This window comes from Cynocephalus volans, chromosome 12 (genome assembly GCF_027409185.1).
Source record: "Cynocephalus volans isolate mCynVol1 chromosome 12, mCynVol1.pri, whole genome shotgun sequence".
Lineage (NCBI taxonomy): Eukaryota > Metazoa > Chordata > Mammalia > Dermoptera > Cynocephalidae > Cynocephalus > Cynocephalus volans.
This window is the reverse complement of record NC_084471.1, coordinates 66,053,114-66,079,763: the sequence shown is the minus strand read 5'-3', so window position 1 is coordinate 66,079,763 and position 26,650 is coordinate 66,053,114. Positions and strand designations below refer to the sequence as shown.

At 44.3% G+C, this 26,650-nt stretch overlaps 3 protein-coding genes across 6 annotated transcripts in view; 1 reads left to right on the top strand and 2 right to left on the bottom strand.

The window, feature by feature from the left end:
* The window catches only part of CBX5 (chromobox 5), a 36,502-nt gene extending 28,502 nt beyond the window's left edge, over positions 1-8,000 (bottom strand). For both annotated transcript variants that reach the window (XM_063075140.1, XM_063075141.1), the window contains exon 1: positions 7,884-8,000. The gene's annotated coding sequence lies outside the window, so the exon portion shown is untranslated. The remainder of the gene's footprint in view (positions 1-7,883) is intronic.
* A 597-nt stretch (positions 8,001-8,597) lies between these two features.
* HNRNPA1 (heterogeneous nuclear ribonucleoprotein A1) lies at positions 8,598-15,178 on the top strand. Of its 3 annotated transcripts, XR_010021351.1 has the most exons (12): positions 8,598-8,681; positions 9,224-9,340; positions 9,625-9,771; positions 9,915-10,125; positions 10,218-10,310; positions 10,396-10,488; positions 10,739-10,813; positions 11,032-11,190; positions 11,810-11,965; positions 12,266-12,332; positions 14,734-14,816; positions 15,043-15,178. XR_010021351.1 is itself a non-coding variant. In XM_063075512.1 (11 exons), the coding sequence occupies exons 1-10, from the start codon at positions 8,667-8,669 to the stop codon at positions 12,319-12,321; spliced, it is 1,122 nt and encodes a 373-aa protein (XP_062931582.1). In that variant the 5' UTR covers positions 8,598-8,666; the 3' UTR covers positions 12,322-12,332; positions 12,566-12,917. The 3 variants fall into 3 exon arrangements, 2 of the variants coding, with proteins under 2 accessions (XP_062931582.1, XP_062931584.1); XM_063075512.1 differs by lacking the exons at positions 14,734-14,816; positions 15,043-15,178 and adding an exon at positions 12,566-12,917; XM_063075514.1 differs by lacking the exons at positions 11,032-11,190; positions 14,734-14,816; positions 15,043-15,178 and adding an exon at positions 12,566-12,917.
* Positions 15,179-18,637: 3,459 nt separating this feature from the next.
* NFE2 (nuclear factor, erythroid 2) lies at positions 18,638-21,046 on the bottom strand. The gene is made up of 2 exons (XM_063076332.1): positions 20,933-21,046; positions 18,638-19,645 (listed from the first exon to the last, which is right to left on the bottom strand). Exons 1-2 carry the CDS (start codon positions 21,044-21,046, stop codon positions 18,638-18,640), a joined length of 1,122 nt encoding a protein of 373 aa, XP_062932402.1.
* Between the last annotated feature and the right edge of the window lie 5,604 nt (positions 21,047-26,650).

Sequence of the window (26,650 nt, the reverse complement as noted above, 5' to 3'; positions counted from 1 at the left end):
CGGCCAGCACCAAAAAAAGGAAAAAACAAAACCAAAAGATATAAAGCAAACAGAAGTTAAATATTTGATAGTGGGTAAGGTTAAAAATAACCAATGCTGGGGGCCGAGCCCGTGGCGCACTTGGTAGAGTGCTGCGCTGGGAGCGCGGCAACGCTCCCGCCGCGGGTTCGGATCCTATATAGGACTGACCAGTGCACTCACTGGCTGAGTGCCGGTCACGAAAAAACGACAAAAAAAAAAAAAAAAAAAAAAAAAACCAATGCTGGGCCAGCCCGTGGCTCACTCGGGAGAGTGCGGTGCTGAAAACACCAAGGCCCCAGGTTCGGATCCCATATACGGATGGCCGGTTCGCTCACTGGCTGAGTGTGGTGCTGACAACACCAAGTCAAGGGTTAAGATCCCCTTACCGGTCATCTTTTAAAAAAATAAAATAAAATAACCAATGCTTTAGTAAGTGTTACCTTTTTTATTTTATGGAAGTTTGTATAGAATTTAAATCATTTCTTCCTTAAAGGTGTGGTAAAACTCTCCAGCGAAGCCATCTGGTCTTGGTGTTTTCTTTGTGGGATGTTTTTTAACCACACTCAATTCTCAATAGATAGAGGGCAAACAAGGGTCTATATTTAAGTGAACTTTGGTAGTCTGTCTTCTAAAGAAGTGATTAATTTCATCTATATTGACTGCATTGGTATAGTTTTCATATCCCCCCATTACCTTTTTAATGTCTGTAGGATCAGTAGTGATATCTGTTCTCTTATCCCCAGTATTGGTAATTTGTGTCTTTTTTCCTCATTTATCAATTTTACTGATCTTCTCAAAGAACCCACTTTCAGTTTCATTGATTTTTTGTTTTATGTTTCATGAATTACTGCTTTTACCTTTATTATTTCCTTTCTTCTGCTTATTTTGCATTTAATTTGCTCTTCTTTTTCTAGGTTCTTAAGGTAGAAATCTGTCACTGACTTTAAACCTGTTTTTTAGGTGAAATGCTTAATGCTATAAATTTCCCTGTAAGCACTGCCTTAACTGCAACCCACAAGTTTTGATGTCATGTTCGCATTTTCATTCAGTTTAAAATATTCTCTAATTTTCTTTGTGATTTCCTCTTTTATCCATGATTACCTAGAAATGTGTTATACAGTTTCTAAATATTTGGGGATTTTCCAGATGTCTTTCTGTTATTGATTTCTATTTCTGACTTAACTGCACTATGGTGAGAAAACAATTTATATAGTCAAATCCTTTTGAATTTGAGTTTTTGTTTTTGTTTTTTAAGATGACCGGTAAGGGGATCTTAACCCTTGACTTGGTGTTGTCAGCACCACAGTCACCAGTGAGCAAACCGGCTATCCCTATATGGGATCCGAACCCGTGGCCTTGGTGTTATCAGCACCACACTCTCCCGAGTGAGCCACGGGCCGGCCCCAAATTTGAGACTTTTTTATGACCCAGAAGACTGTCTGTCTGGGTAAATATTCCATATGCATTTGAAAAGCACATGTATTCTGCTGTTGTGTGGATTATTCTGTGTCAATTATATCAGGTTAGTTGATAGTGTTGTTCAAGTATTCTATTTCCTTACTGATTTTTTGTCTACTTGTTTTATCAATTACTGAGATGTATTGAAATTTCCAAATATAATTACAGATGTCTATTTCTTTTTTCCTTTGTGTATTTCAAAGCTTTATTATTAGCTGTATAAGCATTTAAGATTGTTATATCCTCTTGATGAATTGTTTCATTGCCTATCCTGTTGTTAGTTATTTGCCCTACCTATCTCACAGGTCTGTTATGGAAAAAGAACAAGAAAATACTTTGGAAAATACACAGGAAACAGAAAGTAAAATGTTTGATAACAGAGGAAGTTAAAAAAGAATTTTAATGAATTTTCTGAATTATCTTTAAGTTTTATCTATGCTTGTCTCCAACTACTCATTTAAATGAGGTTTGCCTATGTTTTATCAGATCCTTAGACTAATTTATTGTTGTGGAATACTAAACAAATTAGCAGTATATTACCCGTCACAGCTCCCTGTGAGGTGAGTCTTACTGATTTAGGGATGAGAAATAAGGCACACGGAGTTCAAGGATTTGCCTCAGAAACCAAACTTAAGATTTCCCAGCCTGTTAGTTGACCTCTTTAGAACAGGGCATTTTATTCCGACATAATTATGTCTGCTGTCTCAGATATGAACATGCTTTATTCTAAGAAATGTAGATTACAATCAGAGAAATACTTGAATTCAATTTAGTTCTTCCACTCCATGGAAGAAATAAATGAGTGTTATAAAACTTGATCTTGAAACAGTCCTTTCAAGTACAGTATCTCAATCTCTTACTTTCTAGAGCCCTTCCTAGCAATGAAGCACAATGAAACAGGTACTCAGTAAATCTGAAGATTAAGATTGGATCTCAAATTTTTTACTGTCCATGACCTAGTTTCAGGTAGAAAAATCGGTCAACGTTTAATTTTGATGAACTACTTTTTATTGGAAAGGAAATCCAGACTCCATAGTCCATAGCCTCCCTCAGATGACAGTGAAAAGAGCCTAGCTATAATACCCTTTGTAGAAAATCTTTTCTTCAAAAAGGACTAAGCACAGTTAACAAGTACAGGTTTGTTATCCTGTGTTAATGCCCTGAGGAGTTGATGACCAACAACTCAGTCTTCTATCCCTAAAGTCCTAGGTAAGAATACCACAGGACTACATTAGCCCAAAATGTTACAATAAGTTGATTCACATTTAAAACTACTGACTTAGGGTGCCAGCCCGTGGCTCACTCGGGAAGAGTGTCATGCTGATAACACCAAGGCCACGGGTTCGGATCCCGTATATGGATGGCCGGTTAGCTCACTGGGTGAGCGTAGTGCTGACAACACCAACTCAAGAGTTAAGATCCCCTTACTGGTCATCTTTTTAAAAAAAATAAATAAATAAAACTGACTTAAATAACAAATTCCAAGATGACTTAGGAGTCACTTCATAATGTCTTAGGTGTGAAGGCTTTTTGGCTATCACTTATCCAACTCTTTCCATATAACTAAGAACCAAGGTTATACTAGTTAATTGCAGAAGTAGGACAAGAACCCAGGTTTCTGAGCCTTTTATTTTTCATTTGCCTCTTTCATTTTTTTTTTTTAAGATAACCGGTAAGGGGATCTTAACCCTTGACTTGGTGTTGTCACCACGCTCACCCAGTGAGCTAACCGGCCATCCCTATATGGGATCCAAACTCACGGCCTTGGTGTTATCAGCACCACACTCTCCTGAGTGAGTCACGGGCCGGCTCTGCCTCTTTCATTTTTAAAATAACCTTTTCTTTTTGAATTATGTCAAATTTATTTGGAAAGGGGTTAGGGAACCAGTTTGTAGTGGTTTGAATGGTGGCCCCCAAAAAGAGATTCACATCCTAATCCCTTGAACCCGTGAATATTACCTTATATAGCAAACAATGTGATTAAATGATACAAGATAAATTTATCCTGGATCATCCTAGTAGGCCTTAAATGCAATCACGTGTGCTTGTAAGAGAGAGGCATAGGGAGTTCTGAGGCAAACACACAAAGGAGAGGACAATGTGAAAACAAAGCAGAGACAGATGAAGACAAAGCCAAGGAATGCTGACCACCACCAGAAGCTAGAAGAGGCAATGGGCCGGCCCGTGGCTCACTCGGGAGAGTGTGGTGCTGATAACACCAAGGCCATGGGTTCGGATCCCATATAGGGATGGCCGGTTGCTCAATGGGTGAGCGTGGTGCTGACAACACCAAGTCAAGGGTTGAGATCCCCTTACCGGTCATCTTTAAAAAAAAAAAAAAAAGAAGAAGAAGCTAGAAGAGGCAAGACACAGACTCTTCTGCAGGGCCTCCGGAGGGGGGGTAGAGGTTGGGGGTTCAACGTCTTGATCACAAGACTTCTGGCCTCCATGCAAAACAAAACAAAAACACAAACAAGATTTCTGGCCTCCAGAATTTTAAGAATAAATTTCTGTTGTTTTAAGCTACCAAGTCTGGTAATTTGTTACAGCAGCCACATGTAGCTAATACACAGGGGAAATAAAATTTAAAAAATCATAAACTGGACATATATACAATAAAACCATTTACTGTTCCAAAAAGAATTGTGCTTCATGTAACCCAAAGAATACTCCGAGGCTGGCTGGTTAGCTTAGCTTGTTGAAGTGCTGTGCTGGTAACACCAAGGTCAAGGATTCAGAACCCCTCACCAGTCAGATGCCAGGAAAAAAAAAATGCCCAAAACCTTTAATCCGTAGTTTCAAAGGGTAAATTGAGGCAACCCAAGAATACAATTTGCCCAAAAATAAACTGGCAGACCTAAGAAGACAAACTCAGAAAGGTCTAATATTTATATAGCTGCTAACAAGAAGAATGTAGGTTTTTCCACACACATGCTAGCTGGTAGAGCTCGGGGACAGACTAAACATAGGCAGCAGTTGTCACTGTGGGTGTTCTGCCAACACAAGTGTAAAGTTGTCATCAGAAATGAGTATGAGGCTTCCAGTGGCTTTCAGAAATCCAACAAATCTGAATCTTGGACTCTGCACAAGCCAACTCTTCTCAGGATGACCTGGACTCCTTCCTATTAGTACAATGATCAGTTAAAGTCATCCTGTTATAAGCAAGGAAGGAAAATCAGTTTATGTCAAGTACAAAAGATGATTGCCAAGAGTTCAGGTTCATGAACAGTGATGTGTAAATAGCCGTAATGAGTCAAGTGGTATCTCACACTTTGAAAGTAATTTATTACTTTAAAAAATCAATATCCATGGCACAGCTTTAGGTCCAATTTCATGTAAGGTGAACGGAAATAAAAGTAGACCAACTAGTAGGACAAAATAAAGGCTAGAAATGCTTTACGGGGGGAATTATTAAATAGGCTATTCCAATAAGATAGGGAAAACATGCTATGTATTTAGGTAAAACACTTCAATAAAAGCAAAAAAAAAAAAAAAAATGCACTAGTCTTTCTCAGAAACCTTTGAACTCTAGGGCCGGCCTGTGGCTCACTTGGGAGAGCGTGGTGCTGATAACACCAAGGCCGTGGGTTCAGATCCCACATAGGGATGGCCGGTTAGCTCATTGGATGAGCGTGGTGCTGACAACACCAAGTCAAGGGTTAAGATCCCCTTTCCGGTCATCTTTAAAGAAAAAAAAAAAGAAAGAAAACTTTGAACTCTAGACACCAAACCTGTCTTTTCAAGAGTAATATCAAGGGCTCTGAGAATCTCCAGAACTTTCCCAGACAGAAAAGTAAGAGATGTATGCTCTTTCTTTTCCCAACTATCATCCTGCTCACCTACTACCCAGATAGAAGCTTTCTACTGATTGGTTTTTAGGTAGACCAGTGAAGATGTATTATTTTCCCCTTTAGTGAACAATCCTTTTAGGTTTGGTTGCAACAGTATGCCGCTAAGTTCTATGAACAAGTTCTTTCATTGGCTTTTGTAATGTAGGCTCAACACTTTGTATTATTAACAGAGTGGTATAAATTAACAATGAACCAAGTTCTCCAAAGACAAAAAAATAAGTCTAAAATTAGGACTTTCAATGTGATACTCAGAATTTCAATGAAAAATTAACTATTAAAATTCCCCCACCAGAGAGAAATGACCATTATAACTATTATCACATTGGAAGACATCAATTTTTACATGCACACAACTGTCAACTAGGAAGTCTTGGTTCAGATCATAAAGTCTTTCAAAGTAAAACACATCAGTTAATAAACCAAACAAGGGGTCACCAATTAATTTGTTTATAAATACAAGTAGCTGGGGCTGGAAATGGTAGGAGTACACTCAATAATCTAAGGTGGAATGATTTGGTTACCCCTATTCTTCGGATCAGCATGGTTGGTTTTTTTCCCCCTTAAAATATGGTCTGTTGGGGTCGGCCCGTGGCTCACTTGGGAGAGTGCGGTGCTGATAACACCAAGGCCATGGGTTCGGGTCCCATATAGCGATGGCCGGTTTGCTCACCGGCTGAGTGTGGTGCTGACAACATCAAGCCAAGGGTTAAGATCCCCTTACCGGTCATCTTTAAAAAAAAAAAAAAAAAAAAGTGATGTTAAACAGCCAAGAAATAAGGTATAAAATATAGATTTGCAGATGACCCCGTGGCTCACTCCGGAGAGTATGGTGCTGGGAGCTCAGCCGCGGGTTCGGATCCTATATAGGGATGGCTGGTGCGCTCAGCCACCGAGCCAAGGGTTGCGATCTCCTTACCTGACACACACACACACACACACACACACACACTCACTATATATTTGGCCTTTGCAAGTGCCAGAGAACATGGAAATCTCTCCCCTGTTCATTATAAGCTTCACTAAAATCATTTGTGTTTGTATAAAGTCAGAAAGGTCTCTAATCATAAGTGTACTGCATATGTAATTGGTTTTATTACAATATTTAAATGTTTTTCCCTTGACTCTAACTAAATCAGTGAACAATAAAGCAGTAAGACTCTGATACAGCCAATATGTAATGAAAGTTTATATATTTTTCTAAAAGATCCTGGAATAAGTACAGTGGGCATTACCAACAGGAGACAGACTGCATGCAAAATACAGTTGGAAGGAAATCTAACCAAAGGCAATGAATAATCCAGATGATGGATGGGTCTTCTGTTCCCAACACCCTAAATATCACCCTCCTTAAGCATCTTCCTTTTTTATCCAAAGTCAGCCATCCTCAAAGGAACAGCAGAAAGAAGGGCTTAGGATATTTTTAATGGTATAAAGAAAGAGATATATTACAGGAAGGAAAGTTCCTCAGAGAAAGAGACTAAGATAAAAGTACTGGGGACATGGATAATGAAGAGAACAGAGGTGGTTGAAAGTACGTGATTAATGACTGGAAACACAAAAACAACAGACTTCATTTTTTATTTAATTTTAATTACAAATTATTACCCCTGCAAAAATTTAAACATTAGAGACCCAACCCGCCTCGATCCCACTGTATAGAAGTAATGCACTTTGGTGTGTAGCTTTCCAAAACTTTTTCTACACAACTACAAACACATTTGTCCGTGGAAATATGCATTATTATGATGTGGATTTTTCTCGGAAGCCTTCCCATGACGACACATAGAGAGTTATCCTATTCGTTCTAATATTTTACGTTTTTCTAAAGAAGCAAGTTCGCAATTTCCCTGTTCCCCAAAACCTATAGTGATGGTTGGTGGGACGTAATGAAGTAGGGGGAAAATGTCCAACTAGAGACATACAGGAACAAATCTACCCTTTCCCTAGCAAGGACTTGTATGGGATGGAAGCCTAAAGGCTTCGTTAGAGAAGTCACTGTGGATAAAAAAAATCCACGCCCACACAGCATCACAGGCATTGAATCCCCTTCCTCACAGCCCCAAATCTAAGACCTCCTTCTTTTGGCGAGCCGATTGGACGACCTTTCCAAGCACTTTGCTTAGGCTGTCCGCCTACAGGTTCCACATCTGGTCCATCCATTTAACCGCCTTACTCCCGCAACCCCCATTGGAGTCAAACCGCTGCCTCTGGGAGAAGCCTCCCGCGCGCTTCGTTCCCATTGACTCAGTGAGATGCTGCTCAGGAGATGAACACCCGCCTCCCGCATTCTGGGGGCCCAAGGGCCGATCAGTCGGCAGTACACGGCAGGCCCAATTGGCCCACACACTCGCCAGTCAAACTCTTCGGCGGCCCATCTCCAAAGAACCTACAAGGATAAAACATCCCGCCCCTGTTCTTCTATTGGTTGGCCCGACCCACAGCTGCCCCTTCACTATCCCCCCGCCTCGCGGTCCATTCATTTTACACAATAACGGGCCAAACTGGAGTCGATTCAAGACCTCGTATGGCTAGACAAGACTGTCTGCCACTTACCCGGGATCAAGAGTGATCACTGACGCTAACGTCTGCCCTCTTCCTCAGTGAGGCCACACCACAAGCCACCGCTGCCGCCGCCTTCTGCGCAACGCCAACCGCCCGCCAAAACGGATCCTTCCCTGCGCCTGCGCAACCAATCCTGGGCCCGGACCCTTTCTCCGCCCATTACGCCTGCGCAAAACGAGACCCAACTCCCGCCACCACGCAAGCGCCATCGGTTCACCGCGCTCTCCCGCCCGCCATTTCACGTGTTCCAAGCGGCAGGCGGAACTTCTTAAAGCGCCTGCGTAAACTCGCCATTTTACTACACATGCGCTTAATAGGCAGTCGTTACAAAAGAAGTGCGGACTACTTCCTAATACATAGTATTAGTCATGCTTTCCCAAGCGCGTTGAACGTAATATTTGGGACCAGAGGATTAAAAAGGCATTTAAAGACGCAAGGTACATTCAAATATGAGTGATCAATCGGCTAGCCAATCAGACCTGTTAAGGATAATATTACTCGGAAACCAATGGACTCCAAGGGGCAGAGACGGCGTAGAACGCCCAAACGGATGACGCTTCACAGCTCTGCGGGATCACAGACCAATAGTAGAGGAAAACTACTTTAAGTATCCAATCAGAGCTAGTCAGGGGCGGAGTCTACCAATGCCGAAAGCGAGGAGGCGGGATAAAAAAGCGAGGCCGGGGGTAGGCTGGCAGATACATTCGTTAGCTCACCCCTTTCTGTTCGTGGACGCTGCCGAGGAAGCATCGTTAAAGTCTTACCTCTGCCGTCATGTCTAAGTCAGAGGTGAGTTAGACGCTCTTTAAAACTTGTTTTTCTTCCTTGCGCCTAACTTAGTTCGGTAGGATGCGGTTTCGTTTTGTTGCTTGCACCAGCCCGTTCGGCGGTTCCCTCGGTCCCTGCTAGGGCCTACTCCTCCCAAAGTTCAAGTCGCCATTTTGTCTTCGTCGTCGCCATGAGGCTGCCGTCCGCCAATCATTAGTTATCACATCGGGCTTGTTGCTCTTGGCAAAACTGTTAGGCATATACGGTCTAATTTTTACCTTGTTTCGGTGGACTAGTTTCTTTAAAAGCTGATGGTGTTTTATTGGCGATGCACCCCTCCCGCCCAGGGCTTTTGTTGAGCGTGCGTCGGAGGAAGAGTAGGGACGCATGCGCTTGGGCTTTCCCAGCCCCCAGCATACCACCTACCTGATAGGGAGAAGCACGTGGTTTGTGGGCGACCTGAACGAACAATGAGCGCTAAATACATTGGTGTCGAGTTTTGCTTCTCAAGTTAAAACTGCTTCGTGTTATAGCCCCATTTAACACTTTTTCCTGTACTCTAGTCTCCTAAAGAGCCCGAACAGCTGCGGAAGCTCTTCATCGGAGGGTTGAGCTTTGAAACAACTGATGAGAGTCTCAGGAGCCATTTTGAGCAGTGGGGAACACTCACGGACTGTGTGGTAAGAATTGAGACAAAAGGCAGTAGAACTAGTTGGTTTTCTTGGCTTATCTTGCTGTAGTTTCTGTCTGAATGCTTATGAAGTTTGTTAATAGGGTTATAGTTAGAAGTAAGTGAGCAAGGGAACTTGTGTCTTTGTTAACCCGTCTTAAAAGATATTTCTTAAGTCGAGGGTAGTGGGAAACTGAAGGTCTTTGTATAAATGGCTGCCTTATGCAAGATAGAAATGACTATACCTCCTGGGATCACACTATGTATGTATGAATGAATTAATACTGTTCTCAGGTAATGAGAGATCCAAACACCAAGCGCTCCAGGGGCTTTGGGTTTGTCACATATGCCACTGTGGAGGAGGTGGATGCAGCCATGAATGCAAGGCCACACAAGGTGGATGGAAGAGTTGTAGAACCAAAGAGGGCTGTCTCAAGAGAGGTAAGTGGGGTTTTTTCTTTACTCATTTGGAGATTCAGTGCTAATAGATTTAAGATTTGGGAGTGCTCTGAACGTTTTTAGATTCTTGATATGGTGATAGATTCTGCTAATCTAAGAAACTTAAGTGGTTTTCCTCTTTTTAGGATTCTCAAAGACCAGGTGCCCACTTAACTGTGAAGAAGATCTTTGTTGGTGGTATTAAAGAAGACACCGAAGAACATCACCTGAGAGATTACTTTGAACAGTATGGGAAAATTGAAGTGATTGAAATCATGACTGACCGAGGCAGTGGCAAGAAGAGAGGCTTTGCTTTTGTAACCTTTGATGACCATGACTCTGTGGATAAGATTGTCAGTAAGTATCAGATGGCTGGTATTTACAAGAGGTTACAAAATCCATATGGTGTTCTTAGTCCTAAGATTTTGCTTATTTTCAAAATTTTATAGTTCAGAAATACCATACTGTGAATGGCCACAACTGTGAAGTAAGGAAAGCCCTGTCAAAGCAAGAAATGGCTAGTGCTTCTTCCAGCCAAAGAGGTATGTTTATAATGTAATTAAACCTTAAAGGTAACTTGGAGTTTCTCCAGTCTGTATGGCTTAACACTTAAATTTATCTCTTAAGGTCGAAGTGGTTCTGGAAACTTTGGTGGTGGTCGTGGAGGTGGTTTTGGTGGGAATGACAACTTTGGTCGTGGAGGAAACTTCAGTGGTCGTGGTATGTATGTATGTATGGCAATTTCATTACCCTAGATGACTTGTCCTTTTTGCAACCTGAAGTAGTATGTAACTACTCACCCATATTTCTAAAGTTGCATTCTATCTAAGTGTTCTGGTTTCTCACTAACCAGAAGTTAAAATCTTTGGTATGCATATCATTTTTACAGTACACAGGGAGTGTTTTCAGGGTGTGACTTAAATGCAATTCCTTTGCTTCACACCTGGTTTAAAACTATGCTTTCTTCCAGGTGGCTTTGGTGGCAGCCGTGGTGGTGGTGGATATGGTGGCAGTGGGGATGGCTATAATGGATTTGGTAATGATGGTAAGTTTGTTTTTTCTTTTTTTAAAAGAATGTGTAGGCAAAAATTTTTAGCAAAACCTGTATCTTTAGAATAGGCTAATAGCGACTAAAACTAGTGCATGTCAAGCTCAACTCAGCCCATAACACGCATGCTGTGAATAAGCCTTTAGCCATTGCACTTACACAGATTTTTATTGTTGAATACTTTTGTCTTATTGAGAAGAATTGTATTCCTATAGGTGGTTATGGAGGAGGCGGCCCTGGTTACTCTGGAGGAAGCAGAGGCTATGGAAGTGGTGGACAGGGTTATGGAAACCAGGGCAGTGGCTATGGCGGGAGTGGCAGCTATGACAGCTATAACAACGGAGGAGGCGGAGGCGGCTTTGGCGGTGGTAGTGGTAGGTATCCAGTGATCCAAGTACTTGGTGTGATAGCTAGATTAGCCTTTCAGAGTTTATGCCCATATTGGGATTTGAAGCTCTTAAAGCATTGTGCGGTTCACTGCATGGTATGTTGAAAACAAATGGGCTTGCTATGCTACCTCCTCCTAGCTTTAAGCTGGGGCCGCCTCACTCCCAAATAGATGGATGAGTAGATAGTGGTGTCTTACATTTGAGTTAGATTAGCATCCTGGCAGGATTTAGTACCTTAAGTCTTTTGGGACCTTAGGCACTTAGGTGGTGTATCCAAGAAATTTGTTTGCAGTCGCCCTGGATGCATTAAGGCCTTTAAGGTTGGAGAGTATGCTTGAAAGTGCCACTGTAGAAAAAGAGGCTTTGTTTTATGTTATGATGAGTTGTGTTTTGTTTTTTTTTTTTTGTTTGTTTGTTTGTTTTTTAACTACTGGATTTAGTCAACTGAATGTCTTTCCTAGAAAATGAAATATAAAGATATGGAGCCACTAGAGTTTGGGAGGAAGGCAGGAGGATAATACAGCCTTCTTTCATTCTTAACACCAAACAGAATTGGAAACTATCTTCCCCAAGTAACAGACAAAGGCTCTGTTTCCATTTCTAGGGAGCAATTTTGGAGGTGGTGGAAGCTACAATGATTTTGGCAGTTACAACAATCAGTCTTCAAATTTTGGACCCATGAAGGGAGGAAATTTTGGAGGCAGAAGCTCTGGCCCTTATGGTGGTGGAGGCCAATACTTTGCCAAACCACGAAACCAAGGTATAGTATATGTAAGATTGGATGATAACAGGACTGGGTATGTTAAGTTAGTGCTGGTGAGCTTGTACAGGTAGTATATGTAGAGGCAATAAAAAACTGACAATTTAAAACTTAAGTAATTTACAAACAAATTGGAAAGATCGAGTGACCCCACTTCCCATTTCAGTTTAGGCAAGGGCCATTTTTTAAAAATGGTTAAATTCAAATTCAAACTATTTAACATCTCATTATTTCATATATTAAAAAGCAATGCTATTCCTATTGGCACCCACAGCTTAAAAGAACAAATTTTATTCTCAGGTGGCTATGGTGGTTCCAGCAGCAGCAGTAGTTATGGCAGTGGCAGGAGGTTCTAACTAACTTCCAGGTAAGTAAGCACCTTTTTGTGTGTTGACTAGATTTTTATAATTGCTGATGAAGCCAGTAACCCTAATGTAGCTGAGCAGTGCAACATAGTTAACATTATAACTGCAGTAAAATTGTGGATATTAAGTTAATATTCAGATCAACAAATTTGTGGGAAACAAAACTTGCTATTGGATTGTAGCCTTGAGTCTTAATATGTTTAGATTAACAACTTTATTCCATATTGTTCAACAGGAAACAAAGCTTAGCAGGAGAGGAGAGCCAGAGAAGTGACAGGGAAGCTACAGGTTACAACAGATTTGTGAACTCAGCCAAGCACAGTGGTGGCAGGGCCTAGCTGCTACAAAGAAGACATGTTTTAGACAATACTCATGTGTATGGGCAAAAAAAACTGAGGACTGTATTTGTGACTAATTGTATAACAGGTTATTTTAGTTTCTGTTCTGTGGAAAGTGTAAAGCATTCCAACAAAGGGTTTTAATGTAGATTTTTTTTTTTTTTTTTTTTTTTTTTTTTGCACCCATGCTGTTGATTGCTAAATGTAATAGTCTGATCATGACGCTGAATAAATGTGTCTTTTTTTAAATGTGCTGTGTAAAGTTAGTCTGCTCTGAAGCCATCTTGGTAAACTTCCCCAACAGTGTGAAGTTAGATTTCCTTCAGGGTGATGCCAGGTTCCATTTGAAATTTACTTGCAATCTGCTTGGGTGAAGAAGCCATTGTCTTCAGAAACCTTGGTGTAGTTGAATTGACGGTTGTTATTGTGACCTGAAGTTCACTATTACAAGGATCACTCGAGCAAAGTCACAGAATTATTTGGTTATAAAAATGACTGTTGGCACATCCTATGCAATATATCTAAATTGAATAATGGTACCAGATAAAATTATAGATGAGAATGAAGCTTCTGTATCATCCATTATGTGTAATCAATAAACAATTTAATTCTCATGAATGGAATGCAACTGTATGGATTTGGGACTGGCAGAGGTTTGGACTTTCCCTACCCACTACCCCTGATGTTGAATACTTCTATCACAATTCAAGTTCAAAGCTCTGCCAGAGAATAGAAACTAGCTACTGGCTAATGCTACCCCATAAAACCACAGATTAGAAGTGTTTGGGGGAGACATTTTTAAAACAGCCGGTACCAGTTAAGAATTTTAGTTAACATAAACATTGGCTTACATTAAAGGAAAACTGCAGTTTTTACTGGGTTCTGGTTGGGTGGGTCTTAAGAGGCTTATAGGTTAACCACAGTAGTTACTTGGAAATTGAAACTATAGAAATAGGAGTCATGTTCTTTTCTACGTCATTTCGTGTTTACTGCAGTTTTCCTTTACTCATGGCACAAGATCACACAACCATCCTACAGTGTTAATTGTATAGAAAATGATTTTCTTAAACATTTAATAGTTAATATCCAGTAATTGTGATTTGTACATAGATTCTTTTGAGCCTTCCCTTTGGTTCCCTCTTAATTCCAGTGCCATTGTACCTAGTAGCATAGACATCTGTTTATCAACAGGACTGTACATTCCATCCCATGGGTGTGTTTCTTGGAAGTTTGGGGAGGAGGGTGGGTGGAGGTGGGTGGTTGGTGGTGGTGGGTGGGGAAAACATGGATGATGATAGTTCCATGATACTGGCTGAGTTTGCAATAGCAGGTGGAACCTTAACTATTAAGGGAGTTTGCAGATACCTCAGGATTCGTGACAATGCCTTTAAAGATCCAGGAGAGATGTTCAGCTACTAGGAACTGCTAGCAAGCATAGCGCGAATGGCTTCGAGCTCAGACACTCTACAGCTGAGAGTAGACACTTGTGGTATGTGAAGTACAGATAAGCCAGGGGCAGGCCACGGCACGCTCCATGAAAGCTAGGAGGGAGTGAAGTTTTCAGTGACCATCGCAAGGAAGGAGGCAGACAAGAGTAAGGCACATCTGACTCTTAGGACTAGCAGTCAGAACCAGGAGGAAAGGTTTTATTGCTATGCTGGTAGGTAAGAACAGATTTTACTTTACATCTATATAGTTACTTAAAATCCAGTTTTCTGTTACATTTTCCTTAATATATTGAGCCAAAACTAGTCCAGTTAAGCTGAACTTGGTTTTTCTGGAGATGAATTCTCTTAAATTGCCAGCCTACTCTTGGTGGCTCCCAATTGAAGGAAGTGAGCACATTAATTATTTCTATTGTGATAAATATATTTTTGCCCTTTAATTTTATTTCTGACCTTCCTTTGACCCATTTCCTTAAAACAATGGCTCAAAGTAATGCATTAAAATCTTCCCCCAAATGGTGGGAGGGTGGGTGGACTGCTAATGGGAGGTGGGGGGTTCAGCTTAAGATGGGACTTGGTCTAAAAAAAAACTTAGTTCTAAAGGTTATTTACTTTTCTAGGGAAGAATGAACCTGCATACTAAAGGCTTATCACCTCTCAAAAAAAAAAAAAAACCTCACTTGTCCAAGTTCATGGCTAAAAGGTAAGTTTTTTAAAGGTAATGGTTAGCAAGAGTACTTTGTTTCCAAATAGAAAGGGAGAAGCACCTTAAACCAGCCCAATAAAATGAGATCATAATCTGGTCCAATTATTTGTAGTCAGCAAAAAGTTATTTAAAGCAACCAGGTTCCCATAGTGAGAGGAGGTAATTGTAGAATCCTTCATTTCTGCTTACATAAATATTTCATAACCTCTTTTTCCTTTTGCAGGAACATCTTTGTGAAGAAAGCGTTTATCTGAGCCACTGTACTTAATTCTCACTGCCATGCAGTTGTTATTAGCTGCTCTGCAGTTCTAATCATTCAATTTTGTGAATGGGTTTTTAAATAAACTGCATTTAACTTAGTTCTGCTTGTTTTGTCTCATGACATTAATGGTAAATAACTTGAGGGCCGAGCCCGTGGCGCACTTGGTAGAGTGCGGCGCTGGGAGCGCTGCGACACTCCCGCCGCGGGTTCGGATCCTATATAGAACTGGCCGGTGCACTCACTGGCTGAGTGCCGGTCATGAAAAGGACAAAAAAAAAAAAATGGTAAATAACTTGATCTACACATTCCTGTAAAAATCTCAAGCCAGGAGTAAGAAAATGAACTAAGGAGCATAGCTTTATAATACCAGGGTCATGGGCCGACCACACACACACACAAAAGAAAATGAACTGAATATGGAAGGGAAGTGCTGTCCAAAGCTCATGTGGAAGCTTTAAAGTTGGGACCTTTGTGAAGTGATTGGATTGTGAGGCGTGTTACACCTTTATGAATGGTAAGGCCCATGTTCCTGGCCAGCCACCTGAGGGAGTGGCTTTATGAGGAGAACAAGCATGGTAGTACAACCTGTGCCATTTGATTCTGTTATTCCTTAGGATTTCTCACAGGGTTCCCACCAAGAAGGCCCTTACCAGATGTGACCCTCAGTCTCAGGAGTTACCAGTCTCCCAAACTAAGAAATACCCGTTTCTTCATAAGTTACCCAGTTTCAGGTACCCTGAGCAACAAAACAGACTAATACAGGAAGTTTTAGCTTCTCAAAGGTAATGAATCTAAAGATTTAAGGGCAATTTAGAAGTAATGACAGTATTCTCTAGTGAATGCTTAAATTTTTCTGTACTACAAGAAGAGGTGACCAGTTGGCTCAGTTGGTTAAAGCACAGCCTTGTAAACCAAAGTCAAGGGTTTGGATCCCTTTACCAGCCAGCCACCAAAAAAAAGTTCATCTATGTGGCCTCAATTTTGAGCCTAGCAAAAGTAAGGGTAAAGTGAATTCTAGGGAAAACTTTACCTCAACACCCATGATCTGAAATACCCCAGATAAGGTACTGAGATCTTTAACAAGCCTTGCAATGTTTGAAGGGAGTAATGTAAGGGGTCTCAGTTTATTAGTGACTTAGATTTTCTAGAGGAGGTTTCTCAATTTCAGGGCAATCATGGCTCTTTGGAGGGATAGGACAAACTCATTTAGGCTATGACAGTTGGCTGAAAGCATATTCCTCCTGTTACATTCTATGTAGTTTGCTACATGCTTTAATTACACAAGATTGTGAAAAGTAAATTCTTTTTTTTTTTAAAGATGACCGGTAAGGGAATCTTAACCCTTGACTTGGTGTTGTCAGCACCACGCTCAGCCAGCGAGCTAACCGGCCATCCCTAAATGGAATCCAAACCTGGGGCCTTGGTATTCTCAACACCGCACTCCCGAGTGAGCCACGGGCCGGCCCAGTGAAAAGTAAATTCTATTTCTAGATGAGGAAATAGATTTAAAGAAGACATCCTGCCCTAGTTCTTGCCACCACTGGATCACATAACCCAGATCACTCTATTTCCAAAACCATAGTCCACCTTTTGCTTGAGGTCAGCACACACAAAACAACTGTGAGTAGGAGGGTCTTTCCCAATACAATGTGATCATGACAGCAGGGCACTGTCTCCTGTTCACTGTATTTTTGATGCCTAGAACTTAACTAGGTAAATATTTGGGTTTTTTTGTTTGTTTTTTAAAGATGACCGGTAAGGGGATCTTAACCCTTGACTTGGTGTTGTCAGCATCACACTCTCCCAAGTGAGCTAACTGGCCAGCCCTATATAGGGACCCGAACCCGTGGCCTTGGTGTCATCAGCAGCACACTCTCCCAAGTGAGCCACGGGCCAGCTCTAGGAAAATATTTGTTGAGTAAGGGCTGGCCAGTTAGCTCAGTCGGTTAGGTAGCCTGGCGCTGCTAACACCAAGGTCCAGGGTTCAATCCCTGTACTGGCCAGCTGCCAAGAAAAAAAAATTGTTGAATGTCTAAATTTGCTTCTGAGTCACTTATCTGGTGAGATTGGACAGAATGAAAAACATTACCAGCCAGCCACCAAAAAAAAAAATTCAGTGTCTGATGTCCCTTAGGTGAATTAATAAAAAATTTCTGAACAGCTAGTCCAAGGTCCTGCCCTTTACACCTTGAAATGGGATATTTTCAGTTTTTGAGGGAACATAAAGTTGACAAGCTTTCTAGACTGTCCTCAAATCTATTAGCAATAGGAATCTTCAAGTTGCTTTCATTCCCTAAACCTAAACAGATCACATTTTTTAGAATCTGTAATCATGAAGATTCCACGTTTCTCTTGATCACTTCTGTATTTCAACATCTGTAGTTTCTGAATCAGAACTTGGAAGTAAAGTTTCCACGTTGTAATGGAGCTAGTAAAATTGAATAGAAGGGTAGAGGTAAAATATTCTGAAGAGGTAAGATGTGTAATTCAGTGACTGGGAAGACTGGGAACCACCCAACTCTAAGAATGGAGATTGAGTATGTGGTGTCAGGTAAGTTTGATTGGACTTTGATGTGGTTAAGGAATCTGAAATTCAGTCAATTGTATTCTGTTCCAAGGGGGAAAAAATAGACCAATAAAAGGAAGATCTTCAAGAATCTAGAACAGGAGGGCCACAGAACAAGAATTGGATAGTGTTTGTATAACATAACCAGAGAGAAAGTTTCACATGAATACATATTTTACTCCACTGTGCAGCAGGTTTTGCCAAGGTTGGGGTGTGAAATCCTCTGAAATTTTGGTGTCTAATCAAACTAATTCCCATCAAGAACAGGTCACTCAGTATCCTGAGAGAGTTCTAGTACTTCAGGACCAGGCTGAGAAGTAAGCAGGAGGGGAAGAATAGGAAAAAGGCTATAGGCCTTCTAGGCTTTGTGTGCCCCAAGGATTGAGAGAGCAGAGACCTAAACCTCAGGGACCTTGCAGAGAGGGTCTAGCCAGCTCTGGCAGCTATCTCAGCTCTATAAATAGGAGATCACCAGAGAGTGTGTAGTTCCTCAGATCATCCATAGCCTCTGACTCTGAAATAGGAGATGAATATGGTAGACCTCCATACTGCTCAAGCATAAATGGTGTGTGTGCCTCTCATACAGAGCTCTGAGGGGAAAGAAATGAGCTTGGCAGGATTCCCTCCCCACCCCCAACAATCAGTAATCTCAGGAGTGCTCAGCTTCATCACCCTCTCCCAAGAAGGAAGACACGATGGAAAGCTATTTCTGCAGAGCACTTTATAGACCAAAGCTTAGACAAGAGGTGGAGGTTGGAGACTTGGGAAGCTGAGTCACAGAAGAATTGATTCCAGCCCTCTCCTAACAGACTGGCCTCAAGGTAAACCTCATTGAATACCACCTTGGAGCTTCCAAACACAGGTGTTCTCATTTTTGTCCTCTTCTGGTCTAGAGAACTCAGCTCTTTCTGGGTCTCAGGGTTGGGGAGTACCTTAATCAGAAGGGAATGAAGGAAATCCCCATCACCAGTCCCACCCTTCTGAGCCAGCTCAGTCTGTGGCCTCCATCTTGGTTCCCCGGTGCACCAGGAAGATAGCCCCATTGGCAGCCTGTTGCAGCACGTACTCTTCAGGCGAGTAGCTGTTGCCCGATTCATCTCGAAGGTGCTGGAAAATGTCACGATACAGCTCTGTCAGCTGTTGGCGCATGACCTCCAGGGTCCTATCTGCCTCCCCACGGGCCCTGAGAAGCCGCTCCCGTTCACTGCCCAGCCGCTCCAGCTCCCGCTCAAGCTGTACAATGGTCTCCAGCTTTCTCTTGCGACAGTTCTGGGCAGCCACCTTGTTCTTGCCCCTCCGTCGAATATCCCGTACCAGTGCCAGCTGGCTCTCCGTCAGCGGGTACCGTGCCAACAGCTCATTAAAGTCATCTACCGGCAGGTTGACAATCTTGTCCGTAGGGAAAGGGATCTTCATGGCCAGGGCCCGACGCTCATCCCGACTCCCCACCTCGCCCCGTGCAGTGGGCTTAGCCCGCACAGGGCCTGAGGAGGGTTCTAAGGCCAACGGGGTTTCAGCAGGTGGCAGGGCATAGTTGGAGTGGGCCAAGGAGTTGGGCATAAGTGAGTAGGGGTACTCCACTGGGTACATCTCTACATATTCGCTGCGCCGCCGACCAGCCTCTGTCCCCTCTAATTCAAGAGATTCAGCGTCACTATAGTTGAGGGATAATCCCGAGTCAGATTCTGGGTCTTCCTGAGGCTTGGGTAGCCCCGCTGGCAACCCAATGTCCAGGAGGGCCAAGGAGTCTGGGAGGGGCTCATTGAGCAGGCCTGAGAGGGTCAGTGGCTTGGAGACTGGTATGGCCATGTTGCTGTAAGAGTATGGGGGATCTGGGACGTGAGATGTGGATGCTGAGAGCTCATAAGGTGATGGAGGAAGAGGGAAGCCAGCCTCTGGGTGGACTGAACAAGGGCAGTAAGTTTGGGGTGGTGGGGGTCCAGGGTACAGGGCTGGGACTTGGGGCTCAAACGATGGCTCACTTGGAGCATTTAGACCCTGCAAGGAAAGACACAAAGAGGTTTGGAGACAGGCTGAGAAGAGAAACCAGCACTATCTCGGGACCAAACTCAGTCATTCTGAAAGACCCAGTGAGATAGTAAGAAGGGAACAGAAAGGTACCAAAAATCACTGGAAGTTTCTTGGGAAGTTGTGTTATAGCTGTTCCAAGAAGAAAGCAACTTAAACAAGAATAGAAGTCACTGAGGTCAGACATCCCAAAAGACTAACTAACATTGGAACAATTGTGGAATCTGCTCAGGACAGGTTCTCACTGGGTTGAAATGGCTCATGTTCCTTTTGTTGTTGTTGCTGTTGTCTCTATTTTTATATTTATTTTTCTAAAAAAGTTATTGATTTATTTTTGATTATACATATTTATGTGGTACAGAGTTGACTATCATGTTCCTTTATTTCCTTCAGGAAGACAAGATATTGTTATCTAAGATGACCCATCAGAACTCTTCTGCTGTGGATCTAGGGTCAAAGGGTCAAGTTCGGATCCTGGCCATGCCCCAGGTGCCCAGCAGAGGGAGCTGCTGTGTGGGAGGAGGGCCTAGGGCAGATCCTAAGGGCGCCAAGACCTGGTGGCCTGGGAGGAAAAGGGGACAGGTGCAGTGCTGGGTCTGGGGGCTAAGAAGCACTGGAGCTGGCACAAGCTCTGCCCTCTCCTCTTCAGCCCCTCTGTCCCTGCCCAGGTGCAGTGAGGAGGAGAGAACATGCTGGAAATAAGTCCCTCAACCCACATCGGGGAGCCACCCTGCTCCAGCCCAGATGGGGACAAAGGCATCATTGTTCAACCAACAGACACCCCTTTGTCCAACTAGCAGGAGAGGACCCCGGCACAGTCTGACTCCCCTTCCCGAGGCCCCTGAACTACTGCTCTGCTACCTGGGGGAAAGGGGCCTGGTTGCTAAGGGCAGAGGAGGAAATGAGGGAAGAAGATGGGCAGGATTGGAGGAAAGGGAGGTCAGAAGAGAAGGTGATAAAGTGAGGGCGGAGCAGGAGGTGGGGTAGAGAGATGTGGGCAGAGTGGCTGCTGAGAGAGCCTACACTCCCAATTAGATCCTTCCCTCTCTACCACTCCTATACCCTGCTCGTCCACACCCCTTTCTCCTCAGTGGTCCTCAATGTCTTCCATCCAGATTTCCCACATACCCAGCCCTTCCTTTTCCAGTGCCTGGAATATTTCCATCCCTAAGCCCTGCTGGATCCTGCCCCCTGCCCAGTCCAGGCTAACTCCCTGCTTCTCCATCCTTCCTCCCTGCCCTCCCCTTCCCTGCTCACCTGCAGCTCTGTGATGGACATGATCTCTTGCCAGGTCAGTTCCATTTCGCCCAGCTCCGGAGTAGACAGCTGTGTCACCCTGTTCCTGCTGTGCTGGGGAGGACACGGGGGCATCCTACTGGGCCAGGGTCTGGTCCAGGTTCCTCCAAAGCCCAAATGGCCCCAGTAACCTGTGTTGAAGGAAGAGGGAGGTTAGAGCCACTCCTGCTAGTATCAGCAAGTTTGTCCTGCCTCTCTGGAAAGGCTCCCTCCGGCTTCACCCGAAGGAAGGAGAGACCTCATTTCCCTCCTCATGCTGGACTCATCAACCAACCCCTGAGCCTGGACAGTCTTTTTCTGTGGTGTGATCTCTACCTCACCTCCTATGGGCGTAGTCAGTTCCTTTGGGAGCACAGTAGGTCTTTATCTTTTTTTGGAAAAGATGCCTTCTCTTTCCCTCACTTCTTTTCTCCAAAACTGTATTCATAGCCAGGGGCAGAGTCAGATCTTCTGGGTTTTTTTGATTTTGTTTTGTTTTCCATTTTCTGGGGCAACATCGGTGGTAACCCCTGCTTTCTTTTTCTAGTCCTCAGTTTTAGGGTCTCAGCCTTTTCTTCCCAAGATGAGAGTGAGTGCTTGGGGATGCCCAAGGAGTATGTTGTGGGAAGAGCCAAACAGACAGCTCCTCCCCTTCTCTGAGATAGGCCCAGGCCTGGTAGCTGATAGCAGCCCTGCCCTCTCCTGTCCTGGGCTCCCCTGCCTGGGCCAGATAAGAGGTTTATCAGCTGCAGACAGCAGAGGCAGAGGAGGAATGGGCTCTGGAGACACTGGACCTCTGCCCTGGGTCCCTACAGGGCATGTTGGCCATACCCAAACCTACTAAACCAGGGGTCTTTCTTCTTCTGAGGTAATGTAACAACCATAGCAAAGACTTATTAAGCACTTGTCAAGGACTGTGCTGGGCTGGTTGGTTAGCTCAGTTGGTTAGAGCATGGTGTTATAACACTGAGGTTAAAGGTTTGGATTCCCATACTGGCCAGCCACCAGAAATGAAATAAATGTAGGGCTGAGCCCGTGGCGCACTCGGGAGAGTGCGGCGCTGGGAGCGCAGCAATGCTCCCGCCGCGGGTTCGGATCCTATATAGGAATGGCCAGTGCACTCACTGGCTGAGTACCGGTCACGAAAAAGACAAAAAAAAAAAAATGAAATAAATGTAAAATTTTTTTAAAAAAGGAGAAGAAGAACTGAGCTGGTGTTTTACAAGCATTAGTTTACAAGATTGATATTCACAAAGATCCCATAAGATCCATTCAGAAACTAAGACCCAAGCCGATAAATAGGGATGAGGTCTGGAACTTGACTCTATTTGCCTATAAAGCCTTACAGGCACCTCCCATGCCGCAGTTGAGTCTCCATACTCCAAGCCTCTATTGCCAGTCTACAGCAGTCAGTTCTTCCTGTGGATTCTCTTTTCTCTTCTTCTGGGCAATATCTCTTTAGATCCTTAAATACATACTCCCCTCCAGCCCCTTTTCTTTTGATCTGGTCTCTAGCTGCGCTCTGCCACAAAGCATCAGTGTGATGTTGGGCAAGCCATCTCACTTCTCTGGGGCTCTGTTTCCTCATTTGCAAAATCATTTGTAGACAAGTTAAACTCAGAGGTCCCTTTCTGCTTGGACAGCTTAGAGTTCTCAGCAAACGCTCACCTCTGCCTTTATCTTCTCTTCTGTCAGTCCCTCTCCTCATTCTACCTCCCTATTCCCTGACACCCATCTCTCCCAGCATGTTTTCTATACCTTCAGCAAGAGATTCCAAGTAGATTTGGCAGGGGCGTCCAGATCTCTTAGGATCACTGCACACACATACACACACACCCCTGCCATAAAAGTAAAGGAAAGCAGACTAAGGGTGAAGGAAACTTATAGAAGGACAGAAGATATGTCAAATTGCATGGCCTTAGACCACCTACCACAAGAACAGCTCATCACAGCTATTTAATATGGAATCCACTCTTTGACTTACAACAAAATTAGTGGGAACTACAAATCCTTTTGAAAGAGGATCTCCCCTAGCCCCTGCCTAAATCACCTTGTTATATTGCCATCCCCAGAGCTGGGATTTGGTGTAGGTACAAGCTCTTGGCCAGTGGGCAAAGTGGGTGGGGTGTTTATGTCTGTCCAGGATGCCATTTCGACACCGGAACCCAACCTTCCCCCACCCAGGTTCTGGCGGAAATTGCCTAAAGGCAAAGTGAATGGAAAAGGGTTTGGGGGGCAGGGACAATGACTCTTTCCTCACAGTTCTTCACTCGCCCCACCCCCCTTTGTCTCTCCTTCTATCTTCCTGGATCTGACTTTCAGATTCAGTACAAAGATCCTGCCCTAGGAGACAGAAGGCCACGTTCTCTGGCCATCAAGATGCATGAGCTCAGGCAAATTGCTTCACATTCAGGTTCTTCCTTTAAATGGAGCCAGGATTCGAGAACCTCATTGCTGTGAGAGGCAGTAGATTGCATCTACTAGAGAGTCACAAACTTTACTGTGCACCATATGTACCTGGGGTATATATAAAACTCAGATTCTTGAAAGCCACCCCAGACCTACTGATTTAATTCATATGTGCAGGTATCCAGGAATCAGCGTTTTAACAAGTGCCCCAATGATTCTGACACAACAGGCCAGCATCACTTTGAGAAACACTAAACTAGTCTGACTGTATGGATTTACAGGAAAAAACACAAAGCCAGGAAGGAGAACAGCAAATGATCTCCAGGCTTCTTCTAACTTCAAACCCTTGACCAAGGCAATGCTGGACTCCAGGCAGCCCTAGGCTCTCAGCCTAGATATCATCTCCCTCTCATGAAGACCTGGAGCTCAGTCTCCCCACTCCTTGGACAGGAAAATGAGAACATAGAAGGGGAGCAGGTGGAGGCAGGAGGTTAAGGGAGAGGGAGTTGAGGAGAACCTCTGGCTCAGCTTTAACCAGCTCTCTGGTGCAGTAGCAAGTTTGCACCAGGCTACAAGGGGAGTGGGATGTTTTCCCCTAGACACTTAGGAATAAAAATGGCCTATAAATGAGGCATAGGCTTTTCTGGATCTTAAGATCCTACCTTTCAGAGGATGGGGTAGCTAGAAGCCACTGGGATAGATCAGGGAGGAGGGTGTAATCAGAATTGAATCAAATAGACCACCACACAAGGTGCAGAAACTGGGGAGATACTGGAGAAGTGGAGTGGGCTTCTCTGTGTCCCTTTTACAACAAGCAGCTCCCACTTTATAGTTTAGCCTGCATTTTTGAGTTCACACAACCATCTTACTCTCACTGAGTTGGCTGTTTCTTCTCTTATTCCCTAACATTGTGGATCAGGTAGAACTGGAACCATCTCTGGGGACTAAAATCCATCCTCCTTATTCTCATCCAGATGATCCTACCCAGAAAGATGTTATCACAATCCCTAAGTACTCACAGAATGATATGGACCTTTATGCTTAGAGAGGCAGGTTAAGAATCATTTGGAGAAGGATGCTGGGGAGAGGAAGATATTTGGCCTCCACTATTGCCCCAGGCTCTTCCTTAACAAGGGGGAATGGTAGAGAGGGGGCTTGCCTCAGGACCCCTGTTCTGAGGCTTATTAGACTACCCCATCTCTCCAGGTATCAATACATAGAGTGAAAGGATGGGGAGGGATCAGTGAAACTTGGAGTGTGGGTTGGCAGGTGAGCAACCTATTTAGAAAGATTAGGGAGAACCCTCAAAGAGGGAGAGTCACAGATGAGATAGAGAAACAAACATAATGAAGGAAAAGGGAGAGGGAGAAGAGAGATTTGATTAGAGTGGGCTCAGTTCCCTGAGGGCATACATGACTAAAACGTGTAGGAAGGGAAAAGGGGACAAGTTTCTACTATCCTATCTGTCACTCCATTCCTAGACCCCAAACTCCAGTCCTTTGGGACCAATGACTAGAGTATCCCAGCCCCAGCAGATCTGATATCCCCTCTCTTTTCTTCCCCAGCTTCCCAACCCCCTACCTCCCAAGCAGTCAACTTCCAGTTGGAAGGAACTAAACTGGGGTTGGGACATCTTCCTCTCCCTTACAGTTCCAGATGATCTCTACTGCTCCTGGGCCCAGAATAGAGAAGGGGCAACAGGAAGCAAAACCCAAGAACCCCCCACCCAACCAGCCCCTCTTGCTGTAACAACACTTCTCAGAGGCTCAGGTATCCACTACCTCCAATTCCTCAGCTTCCAAACTTTCCCAACTGTCTGGACAGGGCAGCAAAATGAAATGGGATAGGGGAAAGGGTAGTACCATATACCTGGGAGACTACTGGTTCCCCCATGGCAGCCCACCAGTTGAAGCGTTCCTCCTGGTCACTCCCCAGTCCTATGGGGGTACATCAGGAGACCACTGTCTGGTCCTCATCCAGGGATCCCAGAGCACCCAGGAAGCCATCTAAGTCTTCTCCCAGAGGAGTTCTCAAAAATGTCGAATTCCTAAACCAGGGACAATCTGGGAAGGTCTAAGGTCTCCTAAGAACATACTGAACTTTGGTTATATTCTCCCTCCACCTTCTCTACTTCCTCAGCCTGCCCCTAGGATCACACTGGCATCTCCACCATCACCACCCACTCCACCTTTCAGGCACCTGTATCAGAGTCCGAGCAGTGTGAGGAGAGAGATGAGGCTCCGGCTGTTGTCTCTGAAGAGGCTGGGCCTGAGCTGACACCTCCTGGGCCAGGATACCTGCTACCTCCAAGAACCTGCAAGAGCTGCACCCCGCCCCCAGGCCATTGCTGAGAGCACTGAGTGTGGAGACTCAGACTGAGCTGAGCACAGGGAGCCCCGAAGCAGAAGCAGGCGTACCAGCCTTCTCTCTGAAGACTTCAGCCTGAGTTCTCAGTCCTTCCTCCAACCCTCCCCTTTCCCCATGGCCCTCCTCTCCTCCTGCCCCTTCTGGCCAGGAGAGGAAACTTGAGCCTGATGTGGTTTCTGCCCACACCCCACCCCCACCTTGCTCCCAGCCAGCGGGGGCACACATGGCTCCAAGCCTCTTCCAGCCCTCCTTTTCAGCCCAGGAGTCCAGCCAGGTCTGCATTTCTCCCATGCATTTGATGAATTCCAACCTGATGGTACACTCAAAAGTGACCTCTAAATGTTATATGAGTTGTAGCCTCCTTCCTCTGCTCCCGTGGCTCTCTTAAGGACAGGGAAACTGAGTCATAGTAAGGTGGAGGTAAGGACCAGCTGTCTAGCTTCCTGGCTGTTTAGGCAGGTGGGCATTTAGGGCACATCCTTCATGTAAGAAAAACCTGGGCTCTGGGAACAGGGTAGGGAAGCTATTTGGGGGAGGAAAGGAAGCCAGCTGCTTTGATGTGTCTTTTCACCTGTAGCCTTCTCCCTGCACCCCCACCCCCACCCCCCAAGCCTCAGATGTCCTAGGACAAAGGCCCCTTTCTTGGCCAGGTTTTTTGTCAGTGTGTGAAGGGAGTTGGGTGGGGGGCTGCCCAGCAGTGAGATCATTCATCTCCTTTAGAGGGGACCTTGAGTACCCTCTGTCCTCCTTTTTCCAGGCAAGGCACCCCAGCCACACACAGCAGCTACATACCCTGAACAGGCCAGGACATGTGTGGTATAACATACCAGGTCCATCTGCCAGCACCCACAGTAGCTCTGTGTCAGGCCAATACTACCCCCAGAAGTCACTCATTCATCCCTTTCCCTCCAAGACACACAACCC

What these genes read in the sequence shown, in the direction of transcription:
- HNRNPA1 (XM_063075512.1), top strand. An exon ending in AGGAAACTTCAGTGGTCGTG is followed by an intron (nt 10,489 to 10,738) that starts GTATGTATGTAT and finishes GCTTTCTTCCAG; the next exon opens with GTGGCTTTGGTGGCAGCCGT. An exon ending in CGGCTTTGGCGGTGGTAGTG is followed by an intron (nt 11,191 to 11,809) that starts GTAGGTATCCAG and finishes TTCCATTTCTAG; the next exon opens with GGAGCAATTTTGGAGGTGGT.
- NFE2 (XM_063076332.1), bottom strand. Translation starts at nt 21,046, where the DNA reads ATGCCCCCGTGTCCTCCCCAGCACAGCAGGAACAGGGTGACACAGCTG. An exon ending in TGTCCATCACAGAGCTGCAG is followed by an intron (nt 19,646 to 20,932) that starts GTGAGCAGGGAA and finishes CTTTCCTTGCAG; the next exon opens with GGTCTAAATGCTCCAAGTGA.